Raw genomic sequence first — 19,482 nt, forward strand, 5'->3', positions numbered from 1 at the left:
AGAGTACTTATTCCTACTTTTAAATCCATGATACTCACATTCACTGCATTCTCTTACTCAATTTGCTGCATCACATTTAGCTAGCTTTGTCAATTGCAGAACTGAGCTCGCGTACGAAATCGTAGACGTCTTCGAACGTGTTATAGAGCGGTGCCGGAGCGACCCTGATGACGTCCGGTCTGCGCTCGTCGACCGTGACCGCGTTCTGCTGCAGGATCTCATGAACCTTGTCCATGAGCCCTGGCTTAAATAGCAGACTAAGTTGCGCCCCACGATGATCTGGGTTTGTAGGCGTAATAACTCTGAACGGCTGATTAGGGAAAAATTCCAGCAGAGCTCGTTCAAGGAAGTACGTGAGTTCGAGCGATTTGGCGCGTAGAGCTGGCATGCCAAACTGTTCAAACACCGAAAGCGATGCAGACAGTGCGACGCAGTCTAGCACGCTCGGGTTTGAGAGCTGAAACCCTGCTGCTCCTGGCTGCCTATCAAACATGTTATCCATTGCGAACCGAGTCGCTTTGTTGTGAGCCCACCAGCCAGTCAATCGCGGTCTGGCCGACTGGTTCTCGTGAACAAATAAGCCGGCAATGCCGCCTGGACCAGAGTTGAGGTACTTGTAGCTACACCAGGCCGCAAAGTCGACATTCCAGTCGTGCAGTCTTAGATCAAGGTTGCCAGCCGCGTGAGCCAGGTCCCAGCCGACAACGATGCCGCGCTGTTTAGCGTACGCTGTGATTTTCTCGATCTCAAATGCCTGGCCGGTGTAATACTGCACGCCAGGCAGGAGTAAGACCGCGGTAGAGTCTGCGTGGGCGTCAATTGTGCGTAAGATTGTGTCTGTCGGGATCAGCAGGTCGTCGTCTGGCTCAATGCAGACCATGCCGTCTTTATACCCGTGCAATTCCAATTGAGACTCAACCATGTACTGCTCAAATTAGCATGCTATCATACCCTGTAAAGCAAACACTATACATGGTCAGAAGGAAATGCTTTCCGTTCAATCATGATTTTGTACCGTGACGGTGTCGGCCTGTAGAACGATATCATGAGCAAATGCAAATTCGTTGTCAGTGTCGTCATGACTGCAACTTCACTCGGCTGTGCACCAACGACTTTGGCCATCTTCTGTGCCGGCACCTCGTCAATGGTCACCCACGGCCGATCTTTATCGTGTCTGAAATGACCGTACACTCCAGACTTGCCCCAAATGTCTAGTTCTTCGCCAATAATGCGCTTAGTCGCAACTGGGAGCAGTCCAAGTGAGTTACCGCATAGATACGTGCTCGGTCTGTGTGGATCTGATATGCTGCTGCTTAACGTAATCTCTGCTCTTGTTGGTATCCTAAACTGATCCCGCGCAGAAATCGAATCTGAGTCCAATTTCCGAGCAGATTCACGCAATTGACCTAAACTTCCCTTTACAAGTTTGTCGATCTGCGCAAACCGCTTCAACGTTGCTCTCTCTATCATTGCCTGTGGTGGTGGTGTTGTTCCATTACTGTTCTTGGTCCCAGCGCCGCACAGTTCCGACTTCACTATAAAGACTACTTGCCTCACCTCCTAGTCCTTCAAGCCAGTTCGTTTGCTTTGTCCGTCTCGCGCTAAGACACTTCACGGTGTTTTATTGTGCGAATATTTACGACGTCAAAGATAAACAGCTCATAGTCTTTTGGACTTTGAGTTTTGTAATGGGGCTTTGACGGACGGTTATTACTGGGCACCTGATGAGGACATTTCTGTATGAGCTATTGGGAATCAGTCTACCTACATTATTATTTAATTGAATATTCTGTTTATTTCGTATGTCTTATGCGTATATCTTATACGTATGCGTATGTCTTATTCGTATATCGTACGCGTACACTATGTAAAAGCACTCGCTTATAAAAACACGCCATTCCCAACTTCACCACTGCTACTTCATCATACAGAGATGCGCTTCACGACGCTGTCTCCGTTGTGCCGTTTACAATTACGGAATCATTCACTTCGTACTGTCCAGATAAGAGTGTTGACAAGTTCTACTACCTCACTACACTCACACTCCGACCACAACCACTCTCACGACACTCATTCACACGACTCTCACTCTCACGACACATCGCACTCAATCTTCCACTCACACACGCACACACATGATCCGTCGCTTTTAATCTCATCTAACAAACACGACCCCGGCGTCCGCATCACTCGGCTCGGGCTCTGGGTCAACCTCGGGATGGCGATCGTTAAAGGCGCAGGCGGATACGTCTTCAACTCCAAATCTCTCATGGCAGACGCCGCCCACGCGCTCTCAGACCTGCTATCTGACTTCCTCACTCTCGCAACAGTCTCGGTCGCGCTCAAACACCCGACCCCAGCATTTCCGATCGGGTTCGGCAAAGTTGAAGCCCTGGGTTCGCTCGGCGTCAGCTGCATGCTCGCATTCGCGGGACTCGGCATCGGCGTCAACGCCGCAGAGTCGCTCTACCACATCGCGACCGCGCCCGAACTTGCTACCACTGCTGCGACTGCAGTCGTCGACCACGTCCATGCGTCAACGGACTCGGGCTGGCTGCACTCGCTGCTCTCACACGACCACTCCCACGCCTCGTCGGAATCAGCACCAGGCCTAAACGCGGCGTGGCTTGCGGCAGGAAGCATTGTTATTAAAGAGTACTTGTTCCAGGCAACAATGGCAGTCGCCAAACAGACCAAATCAACTGTGCTTGTCGCTAACGCGTGGCACCACAGAGTCGATTGCCTGACGTCGGTCGTCGCGGTTATCGCAATCACTGGATCCCACTTCACGTCGCTGACCTGGCTTGACCCGGCCGGCGGGTTGCTGGTCTCTACCGTGATTCTGCAGGCCGGGTACTCGTCCGCCAAACAGGCTGTGCTCGAGCTCGCAGACCACGCGATGCCGGCAGACTCGCTCGACCTGGTCAGGGCAGCGGTCGACAAGACCGCGTCGTCAACCACAGATCTCGTCGTCGATGTGCTCGACGTCCGCGGTCTCAAGTCCGGTCCGGTGCTCTCGGTCGACGCAGACATCCGGATCTCGTCCCCAACAGCGGAATCCGTCACACTCGCTCAGGCAAACGCAGTCGCGGCACAGGTCAAGGCTCAGATCGCGGCAGACGTGCCTAGCGTCCGTGACGTCAGGATCCGTACGTTCGACCAACACGAATCAGACACAAGCTCGTGGATAGACAGGCATTGAAGTTACAGGAGACAAAGTGCTACATAATGAGAATATATTACGACGCACCTACGAACGCACCGCCAGCTAAACATAAATTCCGTCTTGTAAACTTGACCTTGTACACAGGCGTCTGCTTCGTCTTGTAAGCCGCCATATGGTCCGCAGTCGTGACCACCGCCGCTCCGCCGCCGCCGCCGCCGCTACTGCTGCCATTACCGTTTCTGAGCCCGTCCCCGTTCTGGCCAATGTTGTCGTCCCCGCCGACAGCACCTGCCAAAGCCCCGGTGTCTGCCGTCGACGCGCCCTTGACATCCCATACCCGAACACTGTAATCCGCACCCGCGCTCACAAGCACGCTGCCCTCTTTACTGAACGCGAGCGAATACACCGGCGCGCCTCGGTCATGACCGCGCATGGTCTTGATCTTACGGCCCGACCCAAGGTCCCAGAGCATGACGTTGCCGTCGTCCGCGCCTGACGCCAACGTTCGGCCGTCAGGAGACACCGCGACCGAGCTGACCGGTGCGCCGTGCGACAGCATGACCCTGACCGGCGCACCGCGGGCAACGTCCCACATCCGACACGACTTGTCACTCGACCCGGTCAAGACGTACGTCGAGTTTGGGTGGAACGTCACGCAGTTGACGTCGCTCAAGTGACCGGCAAAAATTCGCAACGGGTACACGTGGTCGCAACTCCACAGCCGCGCGGTCTGATCGTGCGACGCGGTCGCAAAGTAGTGCCCATGCGGACTGAACGCGACGTCCCAGACAGGGTGATTGTGGCCCTTGTATGAAACTAAAGCAGTGTACGTGTCCATCGACCAAAGCCGTGCAGTCTTGTCTTCTGAACAAGAAAGCAGGTACCGGTTGTCAGGACTGAACGCGACACCGTACACTGGTCCTGCGTGCCCGACCAGCCGCTTGCTGGTACTCAGAGGTGCACTCTTGATCACGCTCTGTAGCTTCTCGCCTTTAAGACTCCACACCTTGACGTAGCTGTCTGCGAACCCGCCCGCAACCAGCGTCGAGTCGTCCGAAAACTCAAGACAGTTCAGACCGTCGTACGTGTTGTGGAAGGTATACATACACACGCTCGGCAGCGACGCCTCGACCGGACCAACGTGCAGCCTACTCCTAGCGTCCTTGACAATCGCAATCTCAGTCTCGACGTCAACGCCCTTATACTGCGGTAGCGGTAGCTGTTCCCTACTTGGAGCATCTTGGTCTTCCGCCTGCATGGCATGAAATTCATCTACCAGCGATGTCCCCAACCTGAGACCGTTACCATCCTGCTCACTTTGCCGGTCCTCCTGCTTGAGATGCATCTCGACGTCGCGCGCCATCTTGTCGTCCATCGGCAGCTTTCCAAGTTTGACAGGCTGTGTGTTGAACTTTGTCTCTTGCCCTGTAACGTGACCAGGTATACCCTCGCCTGCACCCAAGACCTGGTCACCATCGTCGTACCTGTCTGGACGAGACGACTTGACTTGTGTGTCAATGTACTGGTTGATGAGTCTGACCGTCACCGGTCCGCCGTTCCGCTCATTCTCGTCTAAAAAATGCAGCAGTAGGTCGAACGTCGTCCGTGACAGGTGAAGCGTGTACTTGTGTTCTCTATACAACTTCGCAGTCTCGTTCTCCTTCAGATGTTCAGGCAGAGTCAGACCAGACAGTAACTGCAAATCGTACCCGTGCAACACGGCATGATCCGGTGAGTAAGAGTCAAAGAATTTGCGCGCCAACGTGGTCGCACCAGACGATGCAGCCGGGTCTGGCTCAGAAATAAGATAGAAGAACGTGTGCACGAAGATTGGAAACAGAAGTTTGCGTAGCTCGGGTTTAAACAAATCCAACGACGTCTCAATCCAGTCCCGTAACGACACATACGCTTTGATGTAAACCTGCGGATCATCAGTTGTGATCTTGCCCAATTTGTCGTCCTTTGCCGTAGTCGCAGCAGCAGGCACGGTCGCACTTGCCCCGACCGTCCGTGCGCTCTCCATCCGAAGCATGGCCTCTGTCTTAGAGTACCCTCGCTTCGACAAGTAGTCAAGCACAATCTGATTCAGATCCGTGGTGGTCGTCGGCCGCGATGGCGTGGGTGTCGACACTGCTGCCGCCGGTGCAGGCGATTGTGGCCTGGCACCGGTCGCGCTGGTAGTACCAATCGCAGGCGTGCTCGGAAACGGCTGAGGCGGCCGAGAATCGACTGGTGTTGAGCCTGGAGCAGGCATTGTCGGCAGTTTCGGTGGCATTTTGTGGTTAATGGTGATTTCAATGGAGCTCGTGAAGGGAATGAAACAATGTGAGGGTTTTGTGTTGACGACTGCTGCGAGTAGTTAACATTTACTAGTTACAACAAAAGTACGTTGATGAAATAAATTGATACAATAAAGTTTGGCTCATTACTAAGAATTAAAAACTCGTTACAAATCTAAAATTATGGCTGTAAACTGTACGTCTGGCCTAGAACCGGGGCGTTGATAATGATGGCCATTAGCAGACCAGCAATCAGTCCTGCGCAGGGCACAGTCAACAGCCATCCAAGGTAGCACCATGCGACCATACGGTAGTTGATTGCGTGCAAGTCACGGTTGCAAAGTCCGACAAAAATGGTTGCTCCAATGATGCACTGTGTAGTTGAGATTGGCAATCCCAGTTTGGTCGCAAACACGACCGTGATGGCCGCGCCGAGTTCCATTGAAAATCCACGAGACGGAGAGTGCAGCGTGAGACGGTTGCCAAGGTTGCGCATCAGATTGTAACCGTACGTCCACAGACCGATCGCAATTGCGGCACCACCATACGCGAGAATCCACACGGGCACGTTCGCTTTTGAGCTGACGTTGTTGGTAGTGTAGACCAGCCAGATGGTTGAGAGTGGTCCGATTGCGTTGGCGACGTCGTTTGAACCGTGCGCAAACGAAGCAGTACCAGCCGTGACGGCTTGCAGAAACGAGTACAGATGCTCGACCTTATTGTCGTAATGCGGCGCGTTTGCGTTACGGCGGCTAACGTCGCCGGCCAGGAAACCCCCGTTCGCGCCGTTCTGATATGAAATAACGTCCTGATTGACACCGTGGGTGATTCCGCGCCACAGAACCTGCACGAATCCGAGTGGAGTGTACCATTTTCTATACTCCTTCTTCTCGACCTCGGCCAGTCTTGACTGGACCTGCTCGTTGCTCGCTCCTGAATCGCCGACTTCGACGTCTTTCAAATCCGGATCCTTTTCGTTGTCATTGTCGGTCTGGTTCATTGGAGAAAAAGCGACAATGGCCTGGACAGGTGCACCGTGGCCTGCGTAGTAATCCATCACGGGAGATACAACTCCAGCAGGCGCAGGCGGGACCGGACCTCTGAACCAAAGCGAAGGGCCGATGAGAATATGGTAGTACTTCAAAGTCCAGTCTTCCTTTATCAGGCGGCGCCGTACATAAGGCAAGAAGAAAATCAAGTAGAAGACGAGCGTAATGGCGACGACGGTCATGACAATTGCTGCAATTGTAGCCGGACTCTTATTTGACAGGTTAAGTGCGGGAGCACCTTTCCAGACAATGACAAGGGAAAGAATGGCAGTCGTGAAGCAGAAGTAAAGTGGGATGACGTAGAAGGCGTTGCGAAGCGCTTTGTCGCCACGGTCGAGCACGAGGAACTTGGTGATCAAGAACAGGATAGCAGCAAAACAGCCAGCCACAGCGGGCGCGATGAACCACGACGCAACTATCTGAGAGAACCCAGACCATCCCCAGTGAACATTGTCTGCACCGATAGCGGCAATGCCGACGCCGATGATTGCGCCGACGATTGAGTGCGTTGTCGAGACCGGTGCTCCAATTCTGGTCGCGATTGTCAGCCAGACCGAGGAACCGACGACAGCGCAGACCATACCAAGCATGAGAGTAGCTGGCATGTCTTCGAATTTGCTGACGTCAATGATTTTGTTGCGGATCGTGTCAGACACACGATTACCGAGTAGAACAGCACCTAGGAATTCACAGCATGCGCCAATGACCATAGCTTGAGGGTAAGTCAATGATCTTGAAGATACAGAAGTTGCGAAAGAGTTTGCGACGTCATTGGCACCGATGTTCCATGCATCTAAGAATGCGAAGATCATCCCAATTGCGAATATATAGTCGAATTCATGAAGAGCAATCATCTTAACAGTAGAGAATACCAGTATGAACAGAGTACATGGTGCAGGATAGAGAGAACAGGACAGTGTTTATATAGAGAACATCAAAATAATCAGAAAGAATAAGCACGAGCCGAAGAACTCAAGTTCAATTGGACAAAAGGCTCACGATGGAAATTTTGGACGAGCCAAGAAAAGTCCAAGACGAAGAAAATGACGAGAGAGTGAAGGCCAAGAGACCAGGGTTTGGGGTTTCTAACACGTGTATTTCTTACAAGGTGTTGGTTGTCGTATAAGGTGTATAGTTCAATATAAAGAGCACAATGGAATTGAAAATAAATGCAAAACAGAACAACAGAATAAAGAATGAACGATTAGAGAGACTAGACAGGTATATATTGGAATTGAGCAATGATTGACAGCGGTGAAGAGAGTACATGACAAACCCTACCCCTATACTTATGTTAGCTCCAGTGATTACCCTGCTTTGAAACTGCATAACAGCCCCTAACCCGATGGCTCAACAATGACGAAGCCATTCAATTCAAACATGGTAATGCTATTATATTTACGATCAATAATAAATAACTAAATTATAAATAGTTGTTTATTTGTAGTAATCATAACAAATTATATTTAATAACAACAAAAACAAGACGTCGTTGACTATGGGTATATAATTTGCACGTGTTTACATCCATTGTCTTAACTGGACTCTCTCTTCTCAAACCACCTTCACCACATTTCGCCTTGTACTACACTACTCAGTACAAAATGGCATCCTCATCATTTTTGTCAGGGTCATCAGGGTCGTCATCAGGTTCATCTTCTCCTGAAGATCAATTCGGTTCAACTCTACACGTCATTCATCACGCTGTAAAGAAAAAAAGTGGTGATTTCAGAGGTCTAGCAATTCGACAAAGAAATAAAGTACTAAAAGATGAAAATATTGAAAAATTCAAACAAAAATTCTTATCTGCCTTAAGAAGGTTCGAATCAAAGTGGCAAGAAGAAAAGATCGTAAGTCAACGCGAGAAGTTCGTGTTTGCGTATGGACTTGGTGATGTGTTTCTGTCTGGACTGTTGTTGGGTGCAAAACCAGAATGGTTTCATGTTTGGTACTCGGTTCAGTTATTATACCTTATACCAATAAGGGTTTATTCTTATCGCAAACTGTCGTACCAATACTTTCTAGCTGATCTGTGCTACTTTGTTAACTTCTTGCTCATCCTATGGCTCTGGATCTTTCCGACATCGACTCAACTCTTCTTGTCATGTTATTGTCTTTCATACGGTACACTGTCATGGGCAGTCATCACCTGGCGAAATTCACTGGTTTTACACTCGATCGACAAAACAACTTCAGCATTCATCCACGTCGTGCCTCCGGTCGTCTTACACTGCATCCATTTTAGGCTACATCCGGACTTTAAAGCTGCAAGATTTCCTGGCGCCGCAAATTTGCATTCGCTCACTTTACGAGACGGCATGTTATGGGCCACTGTATGGTACGCAATTTGGCAAACACTCTATCACATCTTCATCACTGTCCGTCGAAAAGACAAAATCAAAGCAGGCAGACTGACAAGCTTCGAATGGCTCAGACGGAGTTACAAAAACACGACCCTAGGCAAGTTCGTCAACGGCTTGCCCGAACCTCTAGCTATTCTCGCATTCACATGCATCCAGTTCGGGTACCAGATCTTGACCATGCTGCCGTGCCCACTATGGTACCGCTCGAAATACTTGTCTGCAACATTTGTGTTTTCAATCTTCATGATTGCGTCCTACAACGGCGCGACGTATTACATCGATGTCTTTGGTCGCCGGTTCCAGAAAGAACTCGACAAACTGCAGTCCGATGTTGCCACATGGCACAACTCCTCCTCGCCACCAAGTCCTACCAGTCCGTCCGCCAGTCCATTGGGCGCGACCGGCCTGGATAATGACCCAATCACACTGGACGAAGTAAAACGTGAATAGATGAAAGACTGGCGGGCGGGTCGGCAAGGCCTCAATCCGCTGGACAGTAAACGCGAATTAATGACAAGACAGGTTCGCATCTACAGTAATCTAATCCGCCGGACGCAGTAAACGCGAATGAACGACAAGATTGGCGGAAGGGCAGGCATCGATAGTGACCCAATCCTCTGGACAGTAAATCGCGAATGAACTGAGATGAAGATTTTATGACGGCGTTATGTATAATTATTTCCTAACATGCTCTTCGGCTGGAGAGTTAAGACCGCGTTATGTATGATGACTTTATTTCTTTTTAACAAACTCTCGATACATCTTCTCCCGTTCCCGATCGCTCAGTCTAGACTCCTTAAACGCCGGCTCTTTTCTGTACTTTCGCTTAAACTCCTGGTAAAAAAGTCTCGGGGTCGCGTACTGTCGCAAAAACTCACTAAACAACTGCTCCGGACTCACTTTCGGCGTATTCGCAGCCTGGCCCTTCAACTCCGCAATCCTATCTCGCGACCAGTTCTCGAACGCAGCCTTGCGCTCGCTCGTGGTCTCAAGCACCTTGTACCGCGGGTCGGTCACCAGTTTCGGCATCTCCAAGTCCCACGGGGAATACGGGTTCACATCGGCTTCGACTAATAGATCGGTAAAGCTCTTGACCTTGTCTGCATATGGAATTTCGTCTTCGTAGTCATCGAGGTCAAGGTCAGGATTATCTTGCATCATGGCCGCAATTTGCCATTCGATATCGTCTTCGTCAAACTCGACATTGTCTGTTGCCTTTTTAGACGACGAGTCAAAATCAGAGTCAGACTCGGACGAGTCGTCCTCAGTCCCTGACACTGATGGAGACCGGTTGCGCTGTTTGATTATACCGCCGGTATATGGCGTCGAATCCATCTCGGCCAGCAACGCCGTGTCGTCCATATCATCCTCCACTTGTTCCGCCTGCTCCACCTGATTTATCTGCTTTGACTCAACTGATTGTACCGTGACACCTTTGCGTTCCAACTTGACGCCTTTAGTATCTTTTAATCCTCTTGCCCTCGCAATCATCATCACAATCTCGTCTCTCGAGACCTGATCTACCGCGGTCTTGACCTCATCCGGTGGAATCCACACGCTCTTCTTTTCACCCGTGTCGTAGAAAAAAGGCCGGCCAAGGTTAGTGACCACGAGCATCCAGTTATGCGCTACTGCACGACACAGTACCGCAGTTTCCTGTCTTCGCTTTCGTTTCCTCACCGGTTGCTCAACAGCGCGTTTAGGGTCAAACCCAGGCGTGTAAGCTGCCTGCCAGTTGTCATTTTCTGGACCATTTGGGCCGTCGTATTCGGGCTCGTAAAGGTGTCCTGTGTCTTGCGGTAGTGATGGTGGTGGTGGTGGTGGTGGTGGCTGATCTTCAATTGGGCGGTCGTACGTGGACTGTTTTGTAATTTTATTGTAGTAGTAGTAATGCCCAGTCGGAGCAACAAACCTCTTCCATCCTTTGGGCAATTTCCCCTTCTTCTCGTCCATTTCTGCTGTAAACCAGAAATAAATCAAAAACCGAGAACAGTAAATACGTATCACGTGCAAAGTGCTGACATAACCTCTTACTCATCAATTCATCGCGGCTCATGGAACAATTCATGCACATAGACACTTGGTCTTGCACACTCAGATCAGCAATCAACAAATAAATCACAATGGGCAGTCGGAGATACGACAGTCGCACGACCATCTTCTCGCCCGAAGGCAGATTATACCAGGTGGGTTCTACAAACACGTGATCAGTTCAAATGCTAAACGAAATAGGTTGAATACGCACTCGAGGCCATTTCTCATGCCGGAACTTCGATTGGCGTGTTGGCCAAAGACGGAATTGTTCTTGCGGCGGAGAGGAAAGTGACGTCGAAGCTGCTTGAGCAGGATACGTCGACTGAGAAGCTGTATACGATCAACAAGTGAGTAGTGATGAGTTCTGGGCGACTTATATGCTGACGGTTTAAGTAATATGATTTGCGCTGTCGCGGGATTGACATCAGACGCGAGTATTCTCGTGAACTACGCCAGAGTTTATTCTCAAGACTATCTTCGTTTATATAACGAGGACATTTCATGCGAGCAGCTGGTCAGACGGCTGTGTGATCTCAAGCAAGGATACACGCAGCATGGTGGACTTCGTCCGTTCGGCGTTTCGCTCATCTACGCCGGATACGACCCTCGGTACGACTTCCAACTCTACCAATCCAACCCGTCTGGTAACTATGGTGGGTGGCGGGCGACGTCTGTCGGTGCTAACAACGCGACCGCACAGACGCTGCTCAAGCAGGACTATAAAGAGGACTGCACGCTTGCAGAGGCTTGTGAGCTGGCAATTAAAGTGCTGAGCAAGACAATGGACGCGACCACGTTGACGAGTGACAAGCTTGAATTTGCGACGGTCGGTAAAGACAAGGATGGCAAGGTGTACTGCCATTTATGGACCCCGGCAGAGATTGACGTGCTGCTCAAGAAGTTTGGGCTTGCAAAAAAGGCGGAAGACGATGATGAAGAGGCGTGATTAGATGTAACATAATTTATCAAACGTGCGCCTATTAACTGTCTAACATAACCAACCTACTTAAATATCCAATACGCCTGCCTATTCGCCAAACTACGACTCAACTCCAAGTATAGCATCCATCCAACGACTATCAGCAGTTTGAGCATCCACTCACACGACCGCAACAGCCGATCGAGTCATGCGTTCAAAAAGCATCCTCATGCGATAGACCTTCGCCCGGGTAGGAGTGTCTCGTATCCGGCAGTCATTGCCACAATCTCTTAAGCTTGTGAACCTGGCGACCAAAACCCTGACACTCTGCTGTTTGTCATCACACGCAGTCTTGACCGTCGCCGTGATCCGGTCCCACACCCTGGTCTTAAGTTCCATCTCGAGCTTATTGCGCACGTTCTCACGCTCCAAAGCTTTACATCGCATCGCAATGACCGGACTGACCCTGGCGTCGGTCGGCGGATATATTCCGCGGGCAATCAGTTCGTCAACGTTTGGTCTGCACGCGAGTTTCCGGCCGAGCGAGTTGCGCGCGAATGCGAGCCGGAGCGTGCTGGCGATGGCGTGATACCTTGCTCCGAGTCGTGAAGGCGAGCGTAAGATGTGCCGCGCAAGTAGCTCTGTCTCTGATGGCCGAATCAAAAGGTACTGTGACAGTTGAACAGGGATCTGAGTGAACATTCTGAGCCTGTGAAAGGTCGAGTCTAAAGCGAGTCTTCGGAGTGCATCGCAAGTTCGAGACAGAGCGAGGAGGTCAGGAATGTCACAGTGAGTTAAGATCGTGAGAATGACCTCATCAGGAAGTGCTGATAATTGTGTACTTTTGACGAACAAATCTGAACGATCCGTCATTTATATTGTGAAGAGTTATTCAAATTAGACTGTGCTTCTTGATAGTGAGTGACGACGATGATTGGGACATTTTAAACTCCCAACGCATCATCCCTCCTTAAACACCTTCACCATACATTTATCTAATTTGGATTTTTTTTAACTATTTACATGTATTTTCGCTATAAAATGACATTCAAAGCTATCCTCCTTTTTGATCTTCTGATCCTGATCTTGCTTGCTTAATTGTTTCAAGTCTTCTTCGTTCTCCGTCAACCTAAACCTCATTAATCTTCATCTTTAAAGGCATTTACTTAGTATGTACTCACAACTTTCTTAACACGAGCTAAAGCAATTGACTCTGGGTCTGATGCTAAACACGAATCTGCTGTATAAGGAGGCTCAATCTTGACTTCTTCTAACACGTAAATGGCCTTATTCAACCATCGAACTGGTAATCTATATTCATCAGTATATCATACTCAACCACATATCCCACACTTAAAAGCACACTTACGTTCTAGCAAGAGCATCATACAGATTCTGTCCGTCTTTACTAATCCCGACTCCAACTGCAATCGCATTCTGCGACGCATTTCTCATTGCCCGGTTCATTTTCTGATTCACGCTGGTCAGGTTCACAGGCCCAATAGCAGGACTAATCTTTCCAAACCCTGTCCCTGTCCCTGTCGAATCCTCACTTTTCTTCAACACGTTCAAGCTTTTTATGAAACTTGCTTTCAGAATCCTCACGTTCTTTAAGTCTGCTTTACCAGCAACAGGTTCCCCCTCTTCAATCAAAGCCAAAGTATTTGTGTTTAAACAGTAACTATAAACACTTCCAACTATCGTGTCATCCAACGCAGTGACCACTCGAACCTTTAATCCAACAATCCACTCCAACGACCTTCCTGGTCCTGGCTGTGTCCGTCCAGATTGCGGCTGTTGCTGCTGATACCCTGCATTCCGCTTGTCATTACTCATATTCTCTCGTTTTATACGCTTATGCAACAGACTCCGACCTGATCTGCGCACTCGGGCATAATCTCAAAAAATGTCGTGAACTTTCCAAGAGAAGCTCATTGTCAGCACGTGAAGGGTCTTGTGTCATTGTAATATTTTGAGCCGCAGATTCAATGTCTCTTTTTCAAGCTTAAGCAGTCTTAAAATGGTATATCTTACTCTTTGCTTTGCACTCGTTACTAACTTGACTAGGCTGATGATGACGATAAATTACGTCAGTTCTTACCTTTGGGGTTTGGTAAACAAACAAAAACGTTCGATTTTGAGTTCCAGTACGAAAATGCTCAAAGACAGGATTATAAAGACAGATCAATAAAGAAAGAACAAACAGATGAGACTGAGAGTGACAGCGATGGCGATGAACTGGAAGATTTGCCAATATCACATGAAATCATTTTACGAGAACACAGCAAGGTCAGTCTATCGCTCGTCAATTTGAACTCACTGACACAAACTAGACCGTGTCGGCATTAGACATTGATCCAGCAGGAATGCGTATTGCAAGTGGGTCCCATGATTACAACATGGATCTTTGGGACCTGGGCGGCATGAACATGGCCGCACTGCACCCGTTCAGGTCGGTCGAGCCTTTAGAAGCTCATCCGGTGCGCGCGCTGCAGTACTCAAATACTGGCGAGCACATTCTCGTTGTCCCCTCGTCCAACCAGGCGAAACTGTTTACGAAAGACGGCGTTGAAGAGTATGATATGAATACTTTTGGCCACCCACGCAATAACGCTGACAAAATAGAGCAGAATACGTCCGAGGCGACATGTACATCCAGGACATGAACAAGACGTCCGGCCATGTAGCCGAGATCACATGCGCAAAGTGGAATCCGGCAGACGGCGAGCTGTTTGCGACGTCATCGCTCGACTCGACCGTTCGGATCTGGGACGCGAACGTCAGACGGACCCACCGCAACGTCATGGTGGTCCGGTCCAAAAGCGCGAAGCAGGCAAAGGCAAGACTGTCGACTCTGGCATGGGCGCCGTCCGGGACCCATATTGCGGCTGCGACAACGGATGGCGGAATAATGTACTGGCCGACAGCCGGACCGTATAGCAGACCTGCTGGCGCGATCGCGGACGCGCATCAGCCGGACTCATGGACATCTGGACTGTCATTCGGCCAAGACGGCACTACGCTCGTGTCTCGTGGCGGAGACGGCACGGTCAAGTTATGGGACACTCGGAATTTCAAGAGACCCATCCTGTCACGGTTTGGCCTGGTCAACACGGCGCAGGAAACATCCATCGGTTTCAATCCTGACAACAGGTACATCATCACCGGCACGTCGTCGACCCCAGACGCCCCGATCGGGCAACTGCACATCCTAGACAAGTCAGATCTGAGCACTGTCATTGCCCTCACACCCGACCCCGACAAGCCGTGCTCGGTCGTCAGCTCGGTCTGGCACCCGAAACTGAATCAGATCGTGGTCGGCACGTCTTCGGGCGCGATCCATGTCTTGTTTTCACGCACGCACTCGTCCCGCGGAGCGAAACTGGTGGTCGAGAAGCCGCCAAAGAAGAGACACGTCGACGACGAGCTGACGGCAGATATTGACCTTGCCGCCGCGGCGGTCACGCCGGAAGAGCTGGCCGCGGCCGGCGGGCGGGATCCAACCAGGATGTCTGCTACTCAGCGGCAGCGAATGCTGCGGAAAGACCCGGCCAAGTCGCGAAGACCGGACATGCCGGTCGCCAGACGGATGGACGGCGAGATTAGGGTGTTTAATTTTGACGATGATGACGAGGACTCACGCGAGGCTAAGCGCAAGAAAATGGGACTCGACATTTGATTGTACTTTTACAAATCATTCCAGGAGCTGTTAGCGCACAATTTAACATATGAAGGCAAGGTATGCTACGAGATCAGACTCTTCTCTGTTGCCCTCTTCGATGAAGGGCCATGTTTAGTCTACAAAGGTCATACTTTAAACTCTTGTTAAATATCATACACACTACACCAAACCCCACATCTGGTTATGGAATGAATCGTCCGTGACGTCGGCACTGCGTATGACTTTGGCCAGTTCAAAGTAGCACGAGTTGACCAGCAACGCCTCGCTGCCGGCATGATGAGCCGGCCCGACCCGCGGCACCCGCAGCTCTTCCGCCAGGTCCTGCAACGTGCCCTTTGCCGGCTTACCTGTGGCGGCCTTGGTCATGAGCTTGACGTCATACAGCGATGGGAAAAATATCTTCACCAGCTCGACGAACTCTGTTTCTTCTGCCGGGAGAGAGCTGTTCAACATCAACGCGACCAAATACCCAAAATCATAACCACTGTATGTCAGCCTCCCTTCCCGCATTTTATTCGCAAACACACGTACCTGTGATAGCTGATCCAAGTCACGCTGTCGTCGATGACCAACCCGCTTGTGACAAACAATTCCGCAAACGCAAACGGATCAATCCCAAACTCTTCGTGCCGCTTAAAATCAACGCCGGACTTGGTCAGCAAGTCTATCATTTCAGACTGGTACATCTCCTCGTTCAAGTTGTATTTGAAATTGAACTGCCAAGTGCTCGGTAGCCCTTCTGGCCGGTGACCGTGGGCGTCTGCGAATGTGATTCCGAGCTGGATAACGTGCAGAAGATCGACGTTACATCGTAGCGTCTGATAGTGATAGTCTGTTGTTGTTTTGAACGACCCGATAGGTCTTGCTACTATTCCCGGAAACTCTGACTCCTATGCGCCTCATCAGTATCGATCAAGGATTTTTAGTCATACACAACACGCACGACTGAGATGTAATTAAACCGCTCAATCAGTTCTCTAATTACATGCATTTCCTGCTCAAAGTTTGACGCCCAAACCTCTCTAATCGCTGTGATCACAGACTGATTCTGGATATGTGGTGACATGGCATGTTGAAGTGAAGGTTGTAGTCCATGATTAGTCTGATGCAGCGGTGTCTGTTGCTGTTGTTGCAATAACTGGTGATTACTACCGAGTGACAACGGACCACCCGGGATACCTTGTCCAAACGTACCAAGTTGTCCACCTCCGTGCGAACCAGCTTGGATCCCAGGGAACAACCCATTGAATCGCGGTACCATTCCACCTCCAGGTCCCTGAATCGGTACCTGCATTGAGGACGATTGCGATGGGACCATTAATTGCTCTATGTGTCCTGTTTTTTGTTGAGTGTAAAAATGTGCAATTCTGTGTCATGCGGTGTTCACGAAGCTCTCTGCAAGTAGTAGCGCCATACAGTGTCACCATAATTAAGCATGTGATATATTGGGTGACACTTTTGGCTGCTCTGCTAAACCAATCAACTCACCTTCAAATCTAGACTCGTCTTCACCGCTTTCAACTCCACAGTCACATTCACACACACAAAATGAGATCAAGTCCATACCGTCTAGCGTCAGGCCCAATCAAAGATCCTTGGGAACGACGGTACGTCAACTACGTTTTGTTCAATTGAAGGATAATAACTAATAAAAACACAGGGAAGCATGGAGATACACAGGCCAGTTTTCACGGTTCAACAGAATGAAAGGCATGTTCCCTGGACTTGGGCTCGGCACAGCAGCATTTGTCGCGTACTGCATTTATGAGAAGCTTGGGGAACCGGCTTCACATCACTAAACTGTTATGTAGTCGGTATATAGAATTCAATGGGATACAGATTTGGTTACTCCACATCTCATCATGGTTATTGTCCTTGAGTGCGCTATGTTTACGCCATGTTTACGCCATGTTTACGCTAGTCGTAGTCTACTCTACATCAAACACTCTATTATGTATTAATCAAACACCACTCATGTGCCCGCCATGTTCTCCATGTTCTTCTACTCGTTATTCCCCCTCGTCTGCGCACGGTACAGCGGCGCGGTCCGCGAATCAACCGCAGTCGGCTCGGCCGTGATTCGTCTGCGCGTACTACCATACCTGCCAGCACCCGCCTCGCGCTGCTGCTGCTGGTGCTGCCGCTTCTCCCATTGTCTCATCCGATCCCGCACGACAGAGTCCACAATCAGTCCCATGCCCGCCGTGCCGCCGACGTACGCCCGCGACGACGTGCCAGGACTCGAACCGTACCGCGACGACGGCAAAAACCCAAGCAGCGGCCGTGTTTCAGGGGTCGCTGTTGGGATCGCCTCCGCCGTCCGCACAGCCTCAGTAGCGTCCACAATCTCTTCCGCGTCTGCGTCCTCGTCGTAGAACGACGTCGGCGTACGTGCGCCGGCGCTACGGTCTAAATTCACTGATGCGACGGTCGAGAAAAACTCGCCTTCGTCAGCATTCACGACGGTCTTCTTGTCCGGCTTGCGGTTCGACGTGATGAGCCAGACCCCGACGAACGTCAGTACGCAACCGACCGTAAACTGTAAGACCTGTTCGCTCGACGCGCCGTCAAAATCCTGGTACAGAATTGCAGACCCAAAGATAACGGATAACGTGAAAAACACGAAATGGGTCGGAATGACCTGGGTCGACTCGAAATGCTGCAGCGCCCGGCTGAGGTACTTGACCTGCATGACGGCCGTGAACACGAGCACAGCAAGCAGCGCGTACGTTATCGGAAACGTGAATATCCTAATAAGAGAGTAAGACAGCAAGCTTGAGACCGCTTTCGTGCTCAGCGCGGTGTACCCGCCAAACAAGGCCACCAGGGCAATGTCGACCACTATAAACCGGGCACCAAACGTGCTGCTCAGCCCGGCAAGCACACACATCAGACTGAGTGTCACGACGACGTAGATCCTGAACGACAGCTGCGAGACCGCGGCTAGGATGCTGTGCGGGTCCAGCGTGTCTTCCTCGGGGTTGGACGCAAGCACGACCGTGACCGCGCCAGCAATCGCGACAGCAACACCGGCAAAGTCGCGCGGCCGAAAATTCTCGTGGAAGAAAATGGGTGCAACCACACAGTTGGAAATCAGTGCTACCACTCCTAACGGAGACACAGTCGACGCGGGCGCGAATCCATACGCCAAAAAATTGCCCGTCTCGCCGGTACTTTTTTATTAGTCAACATTCGAAACGTCAACGTGGTAACAACATACGCCATCAATGCTATTCCCAACCACCAATGCCCGCTCTTCATGTACTTTGGTAGCCTGTCTGATGACTCCATGGTCGAGTCCGCAGTCGATTCCACCGTATCTGCCCGTCCGACCTTCTTCCGCCTCGCACGCCTGTTCGGCAAGTACCACTCTGTCCCACGCTCGTTCGTTTCCTGCAACCTCACGTCTCCTTCTGTAGACTTGCTCATGATTGACGCCCCGTCTTCACCCGGCTGCACACCGCTGAAATACGACTGTCCGGCATTCTCAACCATAATCGCGTCAGCCTGTCGCTCGAGATCAGCAACCCGCAACTGTCCGGTCTCGGCGTCAGCATCGTACGCATCTTCATCGTCGTTGTGGTCCGCCATACGTTGTATATCATACACAGCTGTTTCTGCCTCGGCTTCCTTCTTTAATTTCAAATGCGCATACCTCTGCAAATTCAATGCGATGCTAATAATGACATTTCCTATTATCGCTGTCACGATTCCAATCAGTGAAGACGAGTGCATCAGTGGCATTTCGCCATTGTCTGGTATGTTCAGGTCTGACATTCTATATTACATTCATTCCTCTTTGGCTTAAATAGTATTACTTTATTCGGCTTATACAGCCTTTGACAGCAGCAAACCAGTGCACCCAAGTTCAGTCAAAAGTCTTTGTTCTTCGTTAGAATTGTGTAAACAAGCTCTATCTCATCCCCGGGGTTTGGGCAACATTGACCCAAAGAGATCGGGAATTTTAGAGTTACAACGTCATCCGGGTTA

General features: G+C 50.4%; 13 protein-coding genes across 13 annotated transcripts; 5 read left to right on the forward strand and 8 right to left on the reverse strand.

The window, feature by feature from the left end:
* Positions 1–76: 76 nt before the first annotated feature.
* Positions 77–1,470, reverse strand: V1512DRAFT_201948 (pyridoxal phosphate-dependent transferase; the record flags this gene model as incomplete). The annotated part of the gene is made up of 2 exons (XM_066913238.1): positions 77–925; positions 973–1,470. The coding sequence occupies 2 exons, from the start codon at positions 1,468–1,470 to the stop codon at positions 77–79; spliced, it is 1,347 nt and encodes a 448-aa protein (XP_066774448.1).
* Positions 1,471–1,867: 397 nt separating this feature from the next.
* Positions 1,868–3,273, forward strand: V1512DRAFT_256893 (cation efflux family-domain-containing protein). The gene has a single exon (XM_066915115.1). The coding sequence runs from the start codon at positions 1,934–1,936 to the stop codon at positions 3,200–3,202; it is 1,269 nt and encodes a 422-aa protein (XP_066774449.1). The 5' UTR covers positions 1,868–1,933; the 3' UTR covers positions 3,203–3,273.
* On the reverse strand, positions 3,221–5,505 carry V1512DRAFT_16551 (WD40-repeat-containing domain protein). The gene has a single exon (XM_066913086.1). The coding sequence runs from the start codon at positions 5,439–5,441 to the stop codon at positions 3,240–3,242; it is 2,202 nt and encodes a 733-aa protein (XP_066774450.1). The 5' UTR covers positions 5,442–5,505; the 3' UTR covers positions 3,221–3,239.
* A 49-nt stretch (positions 5,506–5,554) lies between these two features.
* On the reverse strand, positions 5,555–7,742 carry V1512DRAFT_256895 (phosphate transporter). The gene has a single exon (XM_066915116.1). The coding sequence runs from the start codon at positions 7,346–7,348 to the stop codon at positions 5,627–5,629; it is 1,722 nt and encodes a 573-aa protein (XP_066774451.1). The 5' UTR covers positions 7,349–7,742; the 3' UTR covers positions 5,555–5,626.
* Positions 7,743–7,866: 124 nt separating this feature from the next.
* On the forward strand, positions 7,867–9,618 carry V1512DRAFT_256896 (uncharacterized protein). The gene has a single exon (XM_066915117.1). It carries the CDS (start codon positions 8,099–8,101, stop codon positions 9,305–9,307), a length of 1,209 nt encoding a protein of 402 aa, XP_066774452.1. The 5' UTR covers positions 7,867–8,098; the 3' UTR covers positions 9,308–9,618.
* On the reverse strand, positions 9,449–11,049 carry V1512DRAFT_16653 (uncharacterized protein). Its single transcript, XM_066913096.1, has one exon. The coding sequence runs from the start codon at positions 10,808–10,810 to the stop codon at positions 9,590–9,592; it is 1,221 nt and encodes a 406-aa protein (XP_066774453.1). The 5' UTR covers positions 10,811–11,049; the 3' UTR covers positions 9,449–9,589.
* V1512DRAFT_256898 (nucleophile aminohydrolase) lies at positions 10,789–11,875 on the forward strand. Its single transcript, XM_066915118.1, has 3 exons — positions 10,789–11,043; positions 11,090–11,238; positions 11,285–11,875. Exons 1-3 carry the CDS (start codon positions 10,981–10,983, stop codon positions 11,835–11,837), a joined length of 765 nt encoding a protein of 254 aa, XP_066774454.1. The 5' UTR covers positions 10,789–10,980; the 3' UTR covers positions 11,838–11,875.
* Positions 11,736–12,731, reverse strand: V1512DRAFT_256900 (uncharacterized protein). Its single transcript, XM_066915119.1, has one exon. The coding sequence runs from the start codon at positions 12,681–12,683 to the stop codon at positions 11,991–11,993; it is 693 nt and encodes a 230-aa protein (XP_066774455.1). The 5' UTR covers positions 12,684–12,731; the 3' UTR covers positions 11,736–11,990.
* Positions 12,732–12,798: 67 nt separating this feature from the next.
* V1512DRAFT_256902 (anticodon-binding domain-containing protein) lies at positions 12,799–13,820 on the reverse strand. Its single transcript, XM_066915120.1, has 3 exons — positions 13,180–13,820; positions 12,992–13,121; positions 12,799–12,939 (listed from the first exon to the last, which is right to left on the reverse strand). The coding sequence occupies exons 1-3, from the start codon at positions 13,644–13,646 to the stop codon at positions 12,865–12,867; spliced, it is 672 nt and encodes a 223-aa protein (XP_066774456.1). The 5' UTR covers positions 13,647–13,820; the 3' UTR covers positions 12,799–12,864.
* Positions 13,821–13,830: 10 nt separating this feature from the next.
* On the forward strand, positions 13,831–15,736 carry V1512DRAFT_279159 (WD40-repeat-containing domain protein; the record flags this gene model as incomplete). Its single annotated transcript, XM_066917979.1, has 4 exons — positions 13,831–13,833; positions 13,878–14,099; positions 14,144–14,385; positions 14,436–15,736. The coding sequence occupies 4 exons, from the start codon at positions 13,831–13,833 to the stop codon at positions 15,487–15,489; spliced, it is 1,521 nt and encodes a 506-aa protein (XP_066774457.1). The 3' UTR covers positions 15,490–15,736.
* Positions 15,621–16,861, reverse strand: V1512DRAFT_256904 (ribonuclease H-like domain-containing protein). The gene is made up of 3 exons (XM_066915121.1): positions 16,436–16,861; positions 16,024–16,382; positions 15,621–15,976 (listed from the first exon to the last, which is right to left on the reverse strand). Exons 1-3 carry the CDS (start codon positions 16,808–16,810, stop codon positions 15,652–15,654), a joined length of 1,059 nt encoding a protein of 352 aa, XP_066774458.1. The 5' UTR covers positions 16,811–16,861; the 3' UTR covers positions 15,621–15,651.
* On the forward strand, positions 16,798–17,672 carry V1512DRAFT_256907 (NADH-ubiquinone oxidoreductase B12 subunit family-domain-containing protein). The gene is made up of 2 exons (XM_066915122.1): positions 16,798–17,099; positions 17,153–17,672. The coding sequence occupies exons 1-2, from the start codon at positions 17,041–17,043 to the stop codon at positions 17,289–17,291; spliced, it is 198 nt and encodes a 65-aa protein (XP_066774459.1). The 5' UTR covers positions 16,798–17,040; the 3' UTR covers positions 17,292–17,672.
* V1512DRAFT_256909 (magnesium transporter NIPA-domain-containing protein) lies at positions 17,422–19,414 on the reverse strand. The gene is made up of 2 exons (XM_066915123.1): positions 18,713–19,414; positions 17,422–18,665 (listed from the first exon to the last, which is right to left on the reverse strand). The coding sequence occupies exons 1-2, from the start codon at positions 19,267–19,269 to the stop codon at positions 17,495–17,497; spliced, it is 1,728 nt and encodes a 575-aa protein (XP_066774460.1). The 5' UTR covers positions 19,270–19,414; the 3' UTR covers positions 17,422–17,494.
* Between the last annotated feature and the right edge of the window lie 68 nt (positions 19,415–19,482).

This window comes from Lipomyces arxii (genome assembly GCF_038497795.1).
Source record: "Lipomyces arxii strain Phaff 12-163 unplaced genomic scaffold V1512scaffold_1, whole genome shotgun sequence".
NCBI lineage: Eukaryota > Fungi > Ascomycota > Lipomycetes > Lipomycetales > Lipomycetaceae > Lipomyces > Lipomyces arxii.

Coding starts and splice junctions, on each gene's coding strand:
- V1512DRAFT_16551 (XM_066913086.1), bottom strand. CDS start 5,441: ATGCCACCGAAACTGCCGACAATGCCTGCTCCAGGCTCAACACCAGTC.
- V1512DRAFT_256907 (XM_066915122.1), top strand. CDS start 17,041: ATGAGATCAAGTCCATACCGTCTAGCGTCAGGCCCAATCAAAGATCCT. Junction 17,100..17,152: donor AAAGATCCTTGGGAACGACG/GTACGTCAACTA, acceptor ATAAAAACACAG/GGAAGCATGGAGATACACAG.
- V1512DRAFT_256896 (XM_066915117.1), top strand. CDS start 8,099: ATGGCATCCTCATCATTTTTGTCAGGGTCATCAGGGTCGTCATCAGGT.
- V1512DRAFT_256900 (XM_066915119.1), bottom strand. CDS start 12,683: ATGACGGATCGTTCAGATTTGTTCGTCAAAAGTACACAATTATCAGCA.
- V1512DRAFT_256902 (XM_066915120.1), bottom strand. CDS start 13,646: ATGAGTAATGACAAGCGGAATGCAGGGTATCAGCAGCAACAGCCGCAA. Junction 13,122..13,179: donor TATGATGCTCTTGCTAGAAC/GTAAGTGTGCTT, acceptor TGATGAATATAG/ATTACCAGTTCGATGGTTGA. Junction 12,940..12,991: donor TAGCTCGTGTTAAGAAAGTT/GTGAGTACATAC, acceptor AATGAGGTTTAG/GTTGACGGAGAACGAAGAAG.
- V1512DRAFT_256909 (XM_066915123.1), bottom strand. CDS start 19,269: ATGTCAGACCTGAACATACCAGACAATGGCGAAATGCCACTGATGCAC. Junction 18,666..18,712: donor TTGGGAATAGCATTGATGGC/GTATGTTGTTAC, acceptor CTAATAAAAAAG/TACCGGCGAGACGGGCAATT.
- V1512DRAFT_256893 (XM_066915115.1), top strand. CDS start 1,934: ATGCGCTTCACGACGCTGTCTCCGTTGTGCCGTTTACAATTACGGAAT.
- V1512DRAFT_256898 (XM_066915118.1), top strand. CDS start 10,981: ATGGGCAGTCGGAGATACGACAGTCGCACGACCATCTTCTCGCCCGAA. Junction 11,044..11,089: donor CCGAAGGCAGATTATACCAG/GTGGGTTCTACA, acceptor TAAACGAAATAG/GTTGAATACGCACTCGAGGC. Junction 11,239..11,284: donor AAGCTGTATACGATCAACAA/GTGAGTAGTGAT, acceptor TGACGGTTTAAG/TAATATGATTTGCGCTGTCG.
- V1512DRAFT_16653 (XM_066913096.1), bottom strand. CDS start 10,810: ATGGACGAGAAGAAGGGGAAATTGCCCAAAGGATGGAAGAGGTTTGTT.
- V1512DRAFT_256895 (XM_066915116.1), bottom strand. CDS start 7,348: ATGATTGCTCTTCATGAATTCGACTATATATTCGCAATTGGGATGATC.
- V1512DRAFT_256904 (XM_066915121.1), bottom strand. CDS start 16,810: ATGGTCCCATCGCAATCGTCCTCAATGCAGGTACCGATTCAGGGACCT. Junction 16,383..16,435: donor GGTTTAATTACATCTCAGTC/GTGCGTGTTGTG, acceptor TGAGGCGCATAG/GAGTCAGAGTTTCCGGGAAT. Junction 15,977..16,023: donor ACTTGGATCAGCTATCACAG/GTACGTGTGTTT, acceptor GCTGACATACAG/TGGTTATGATTTTGGGTATT.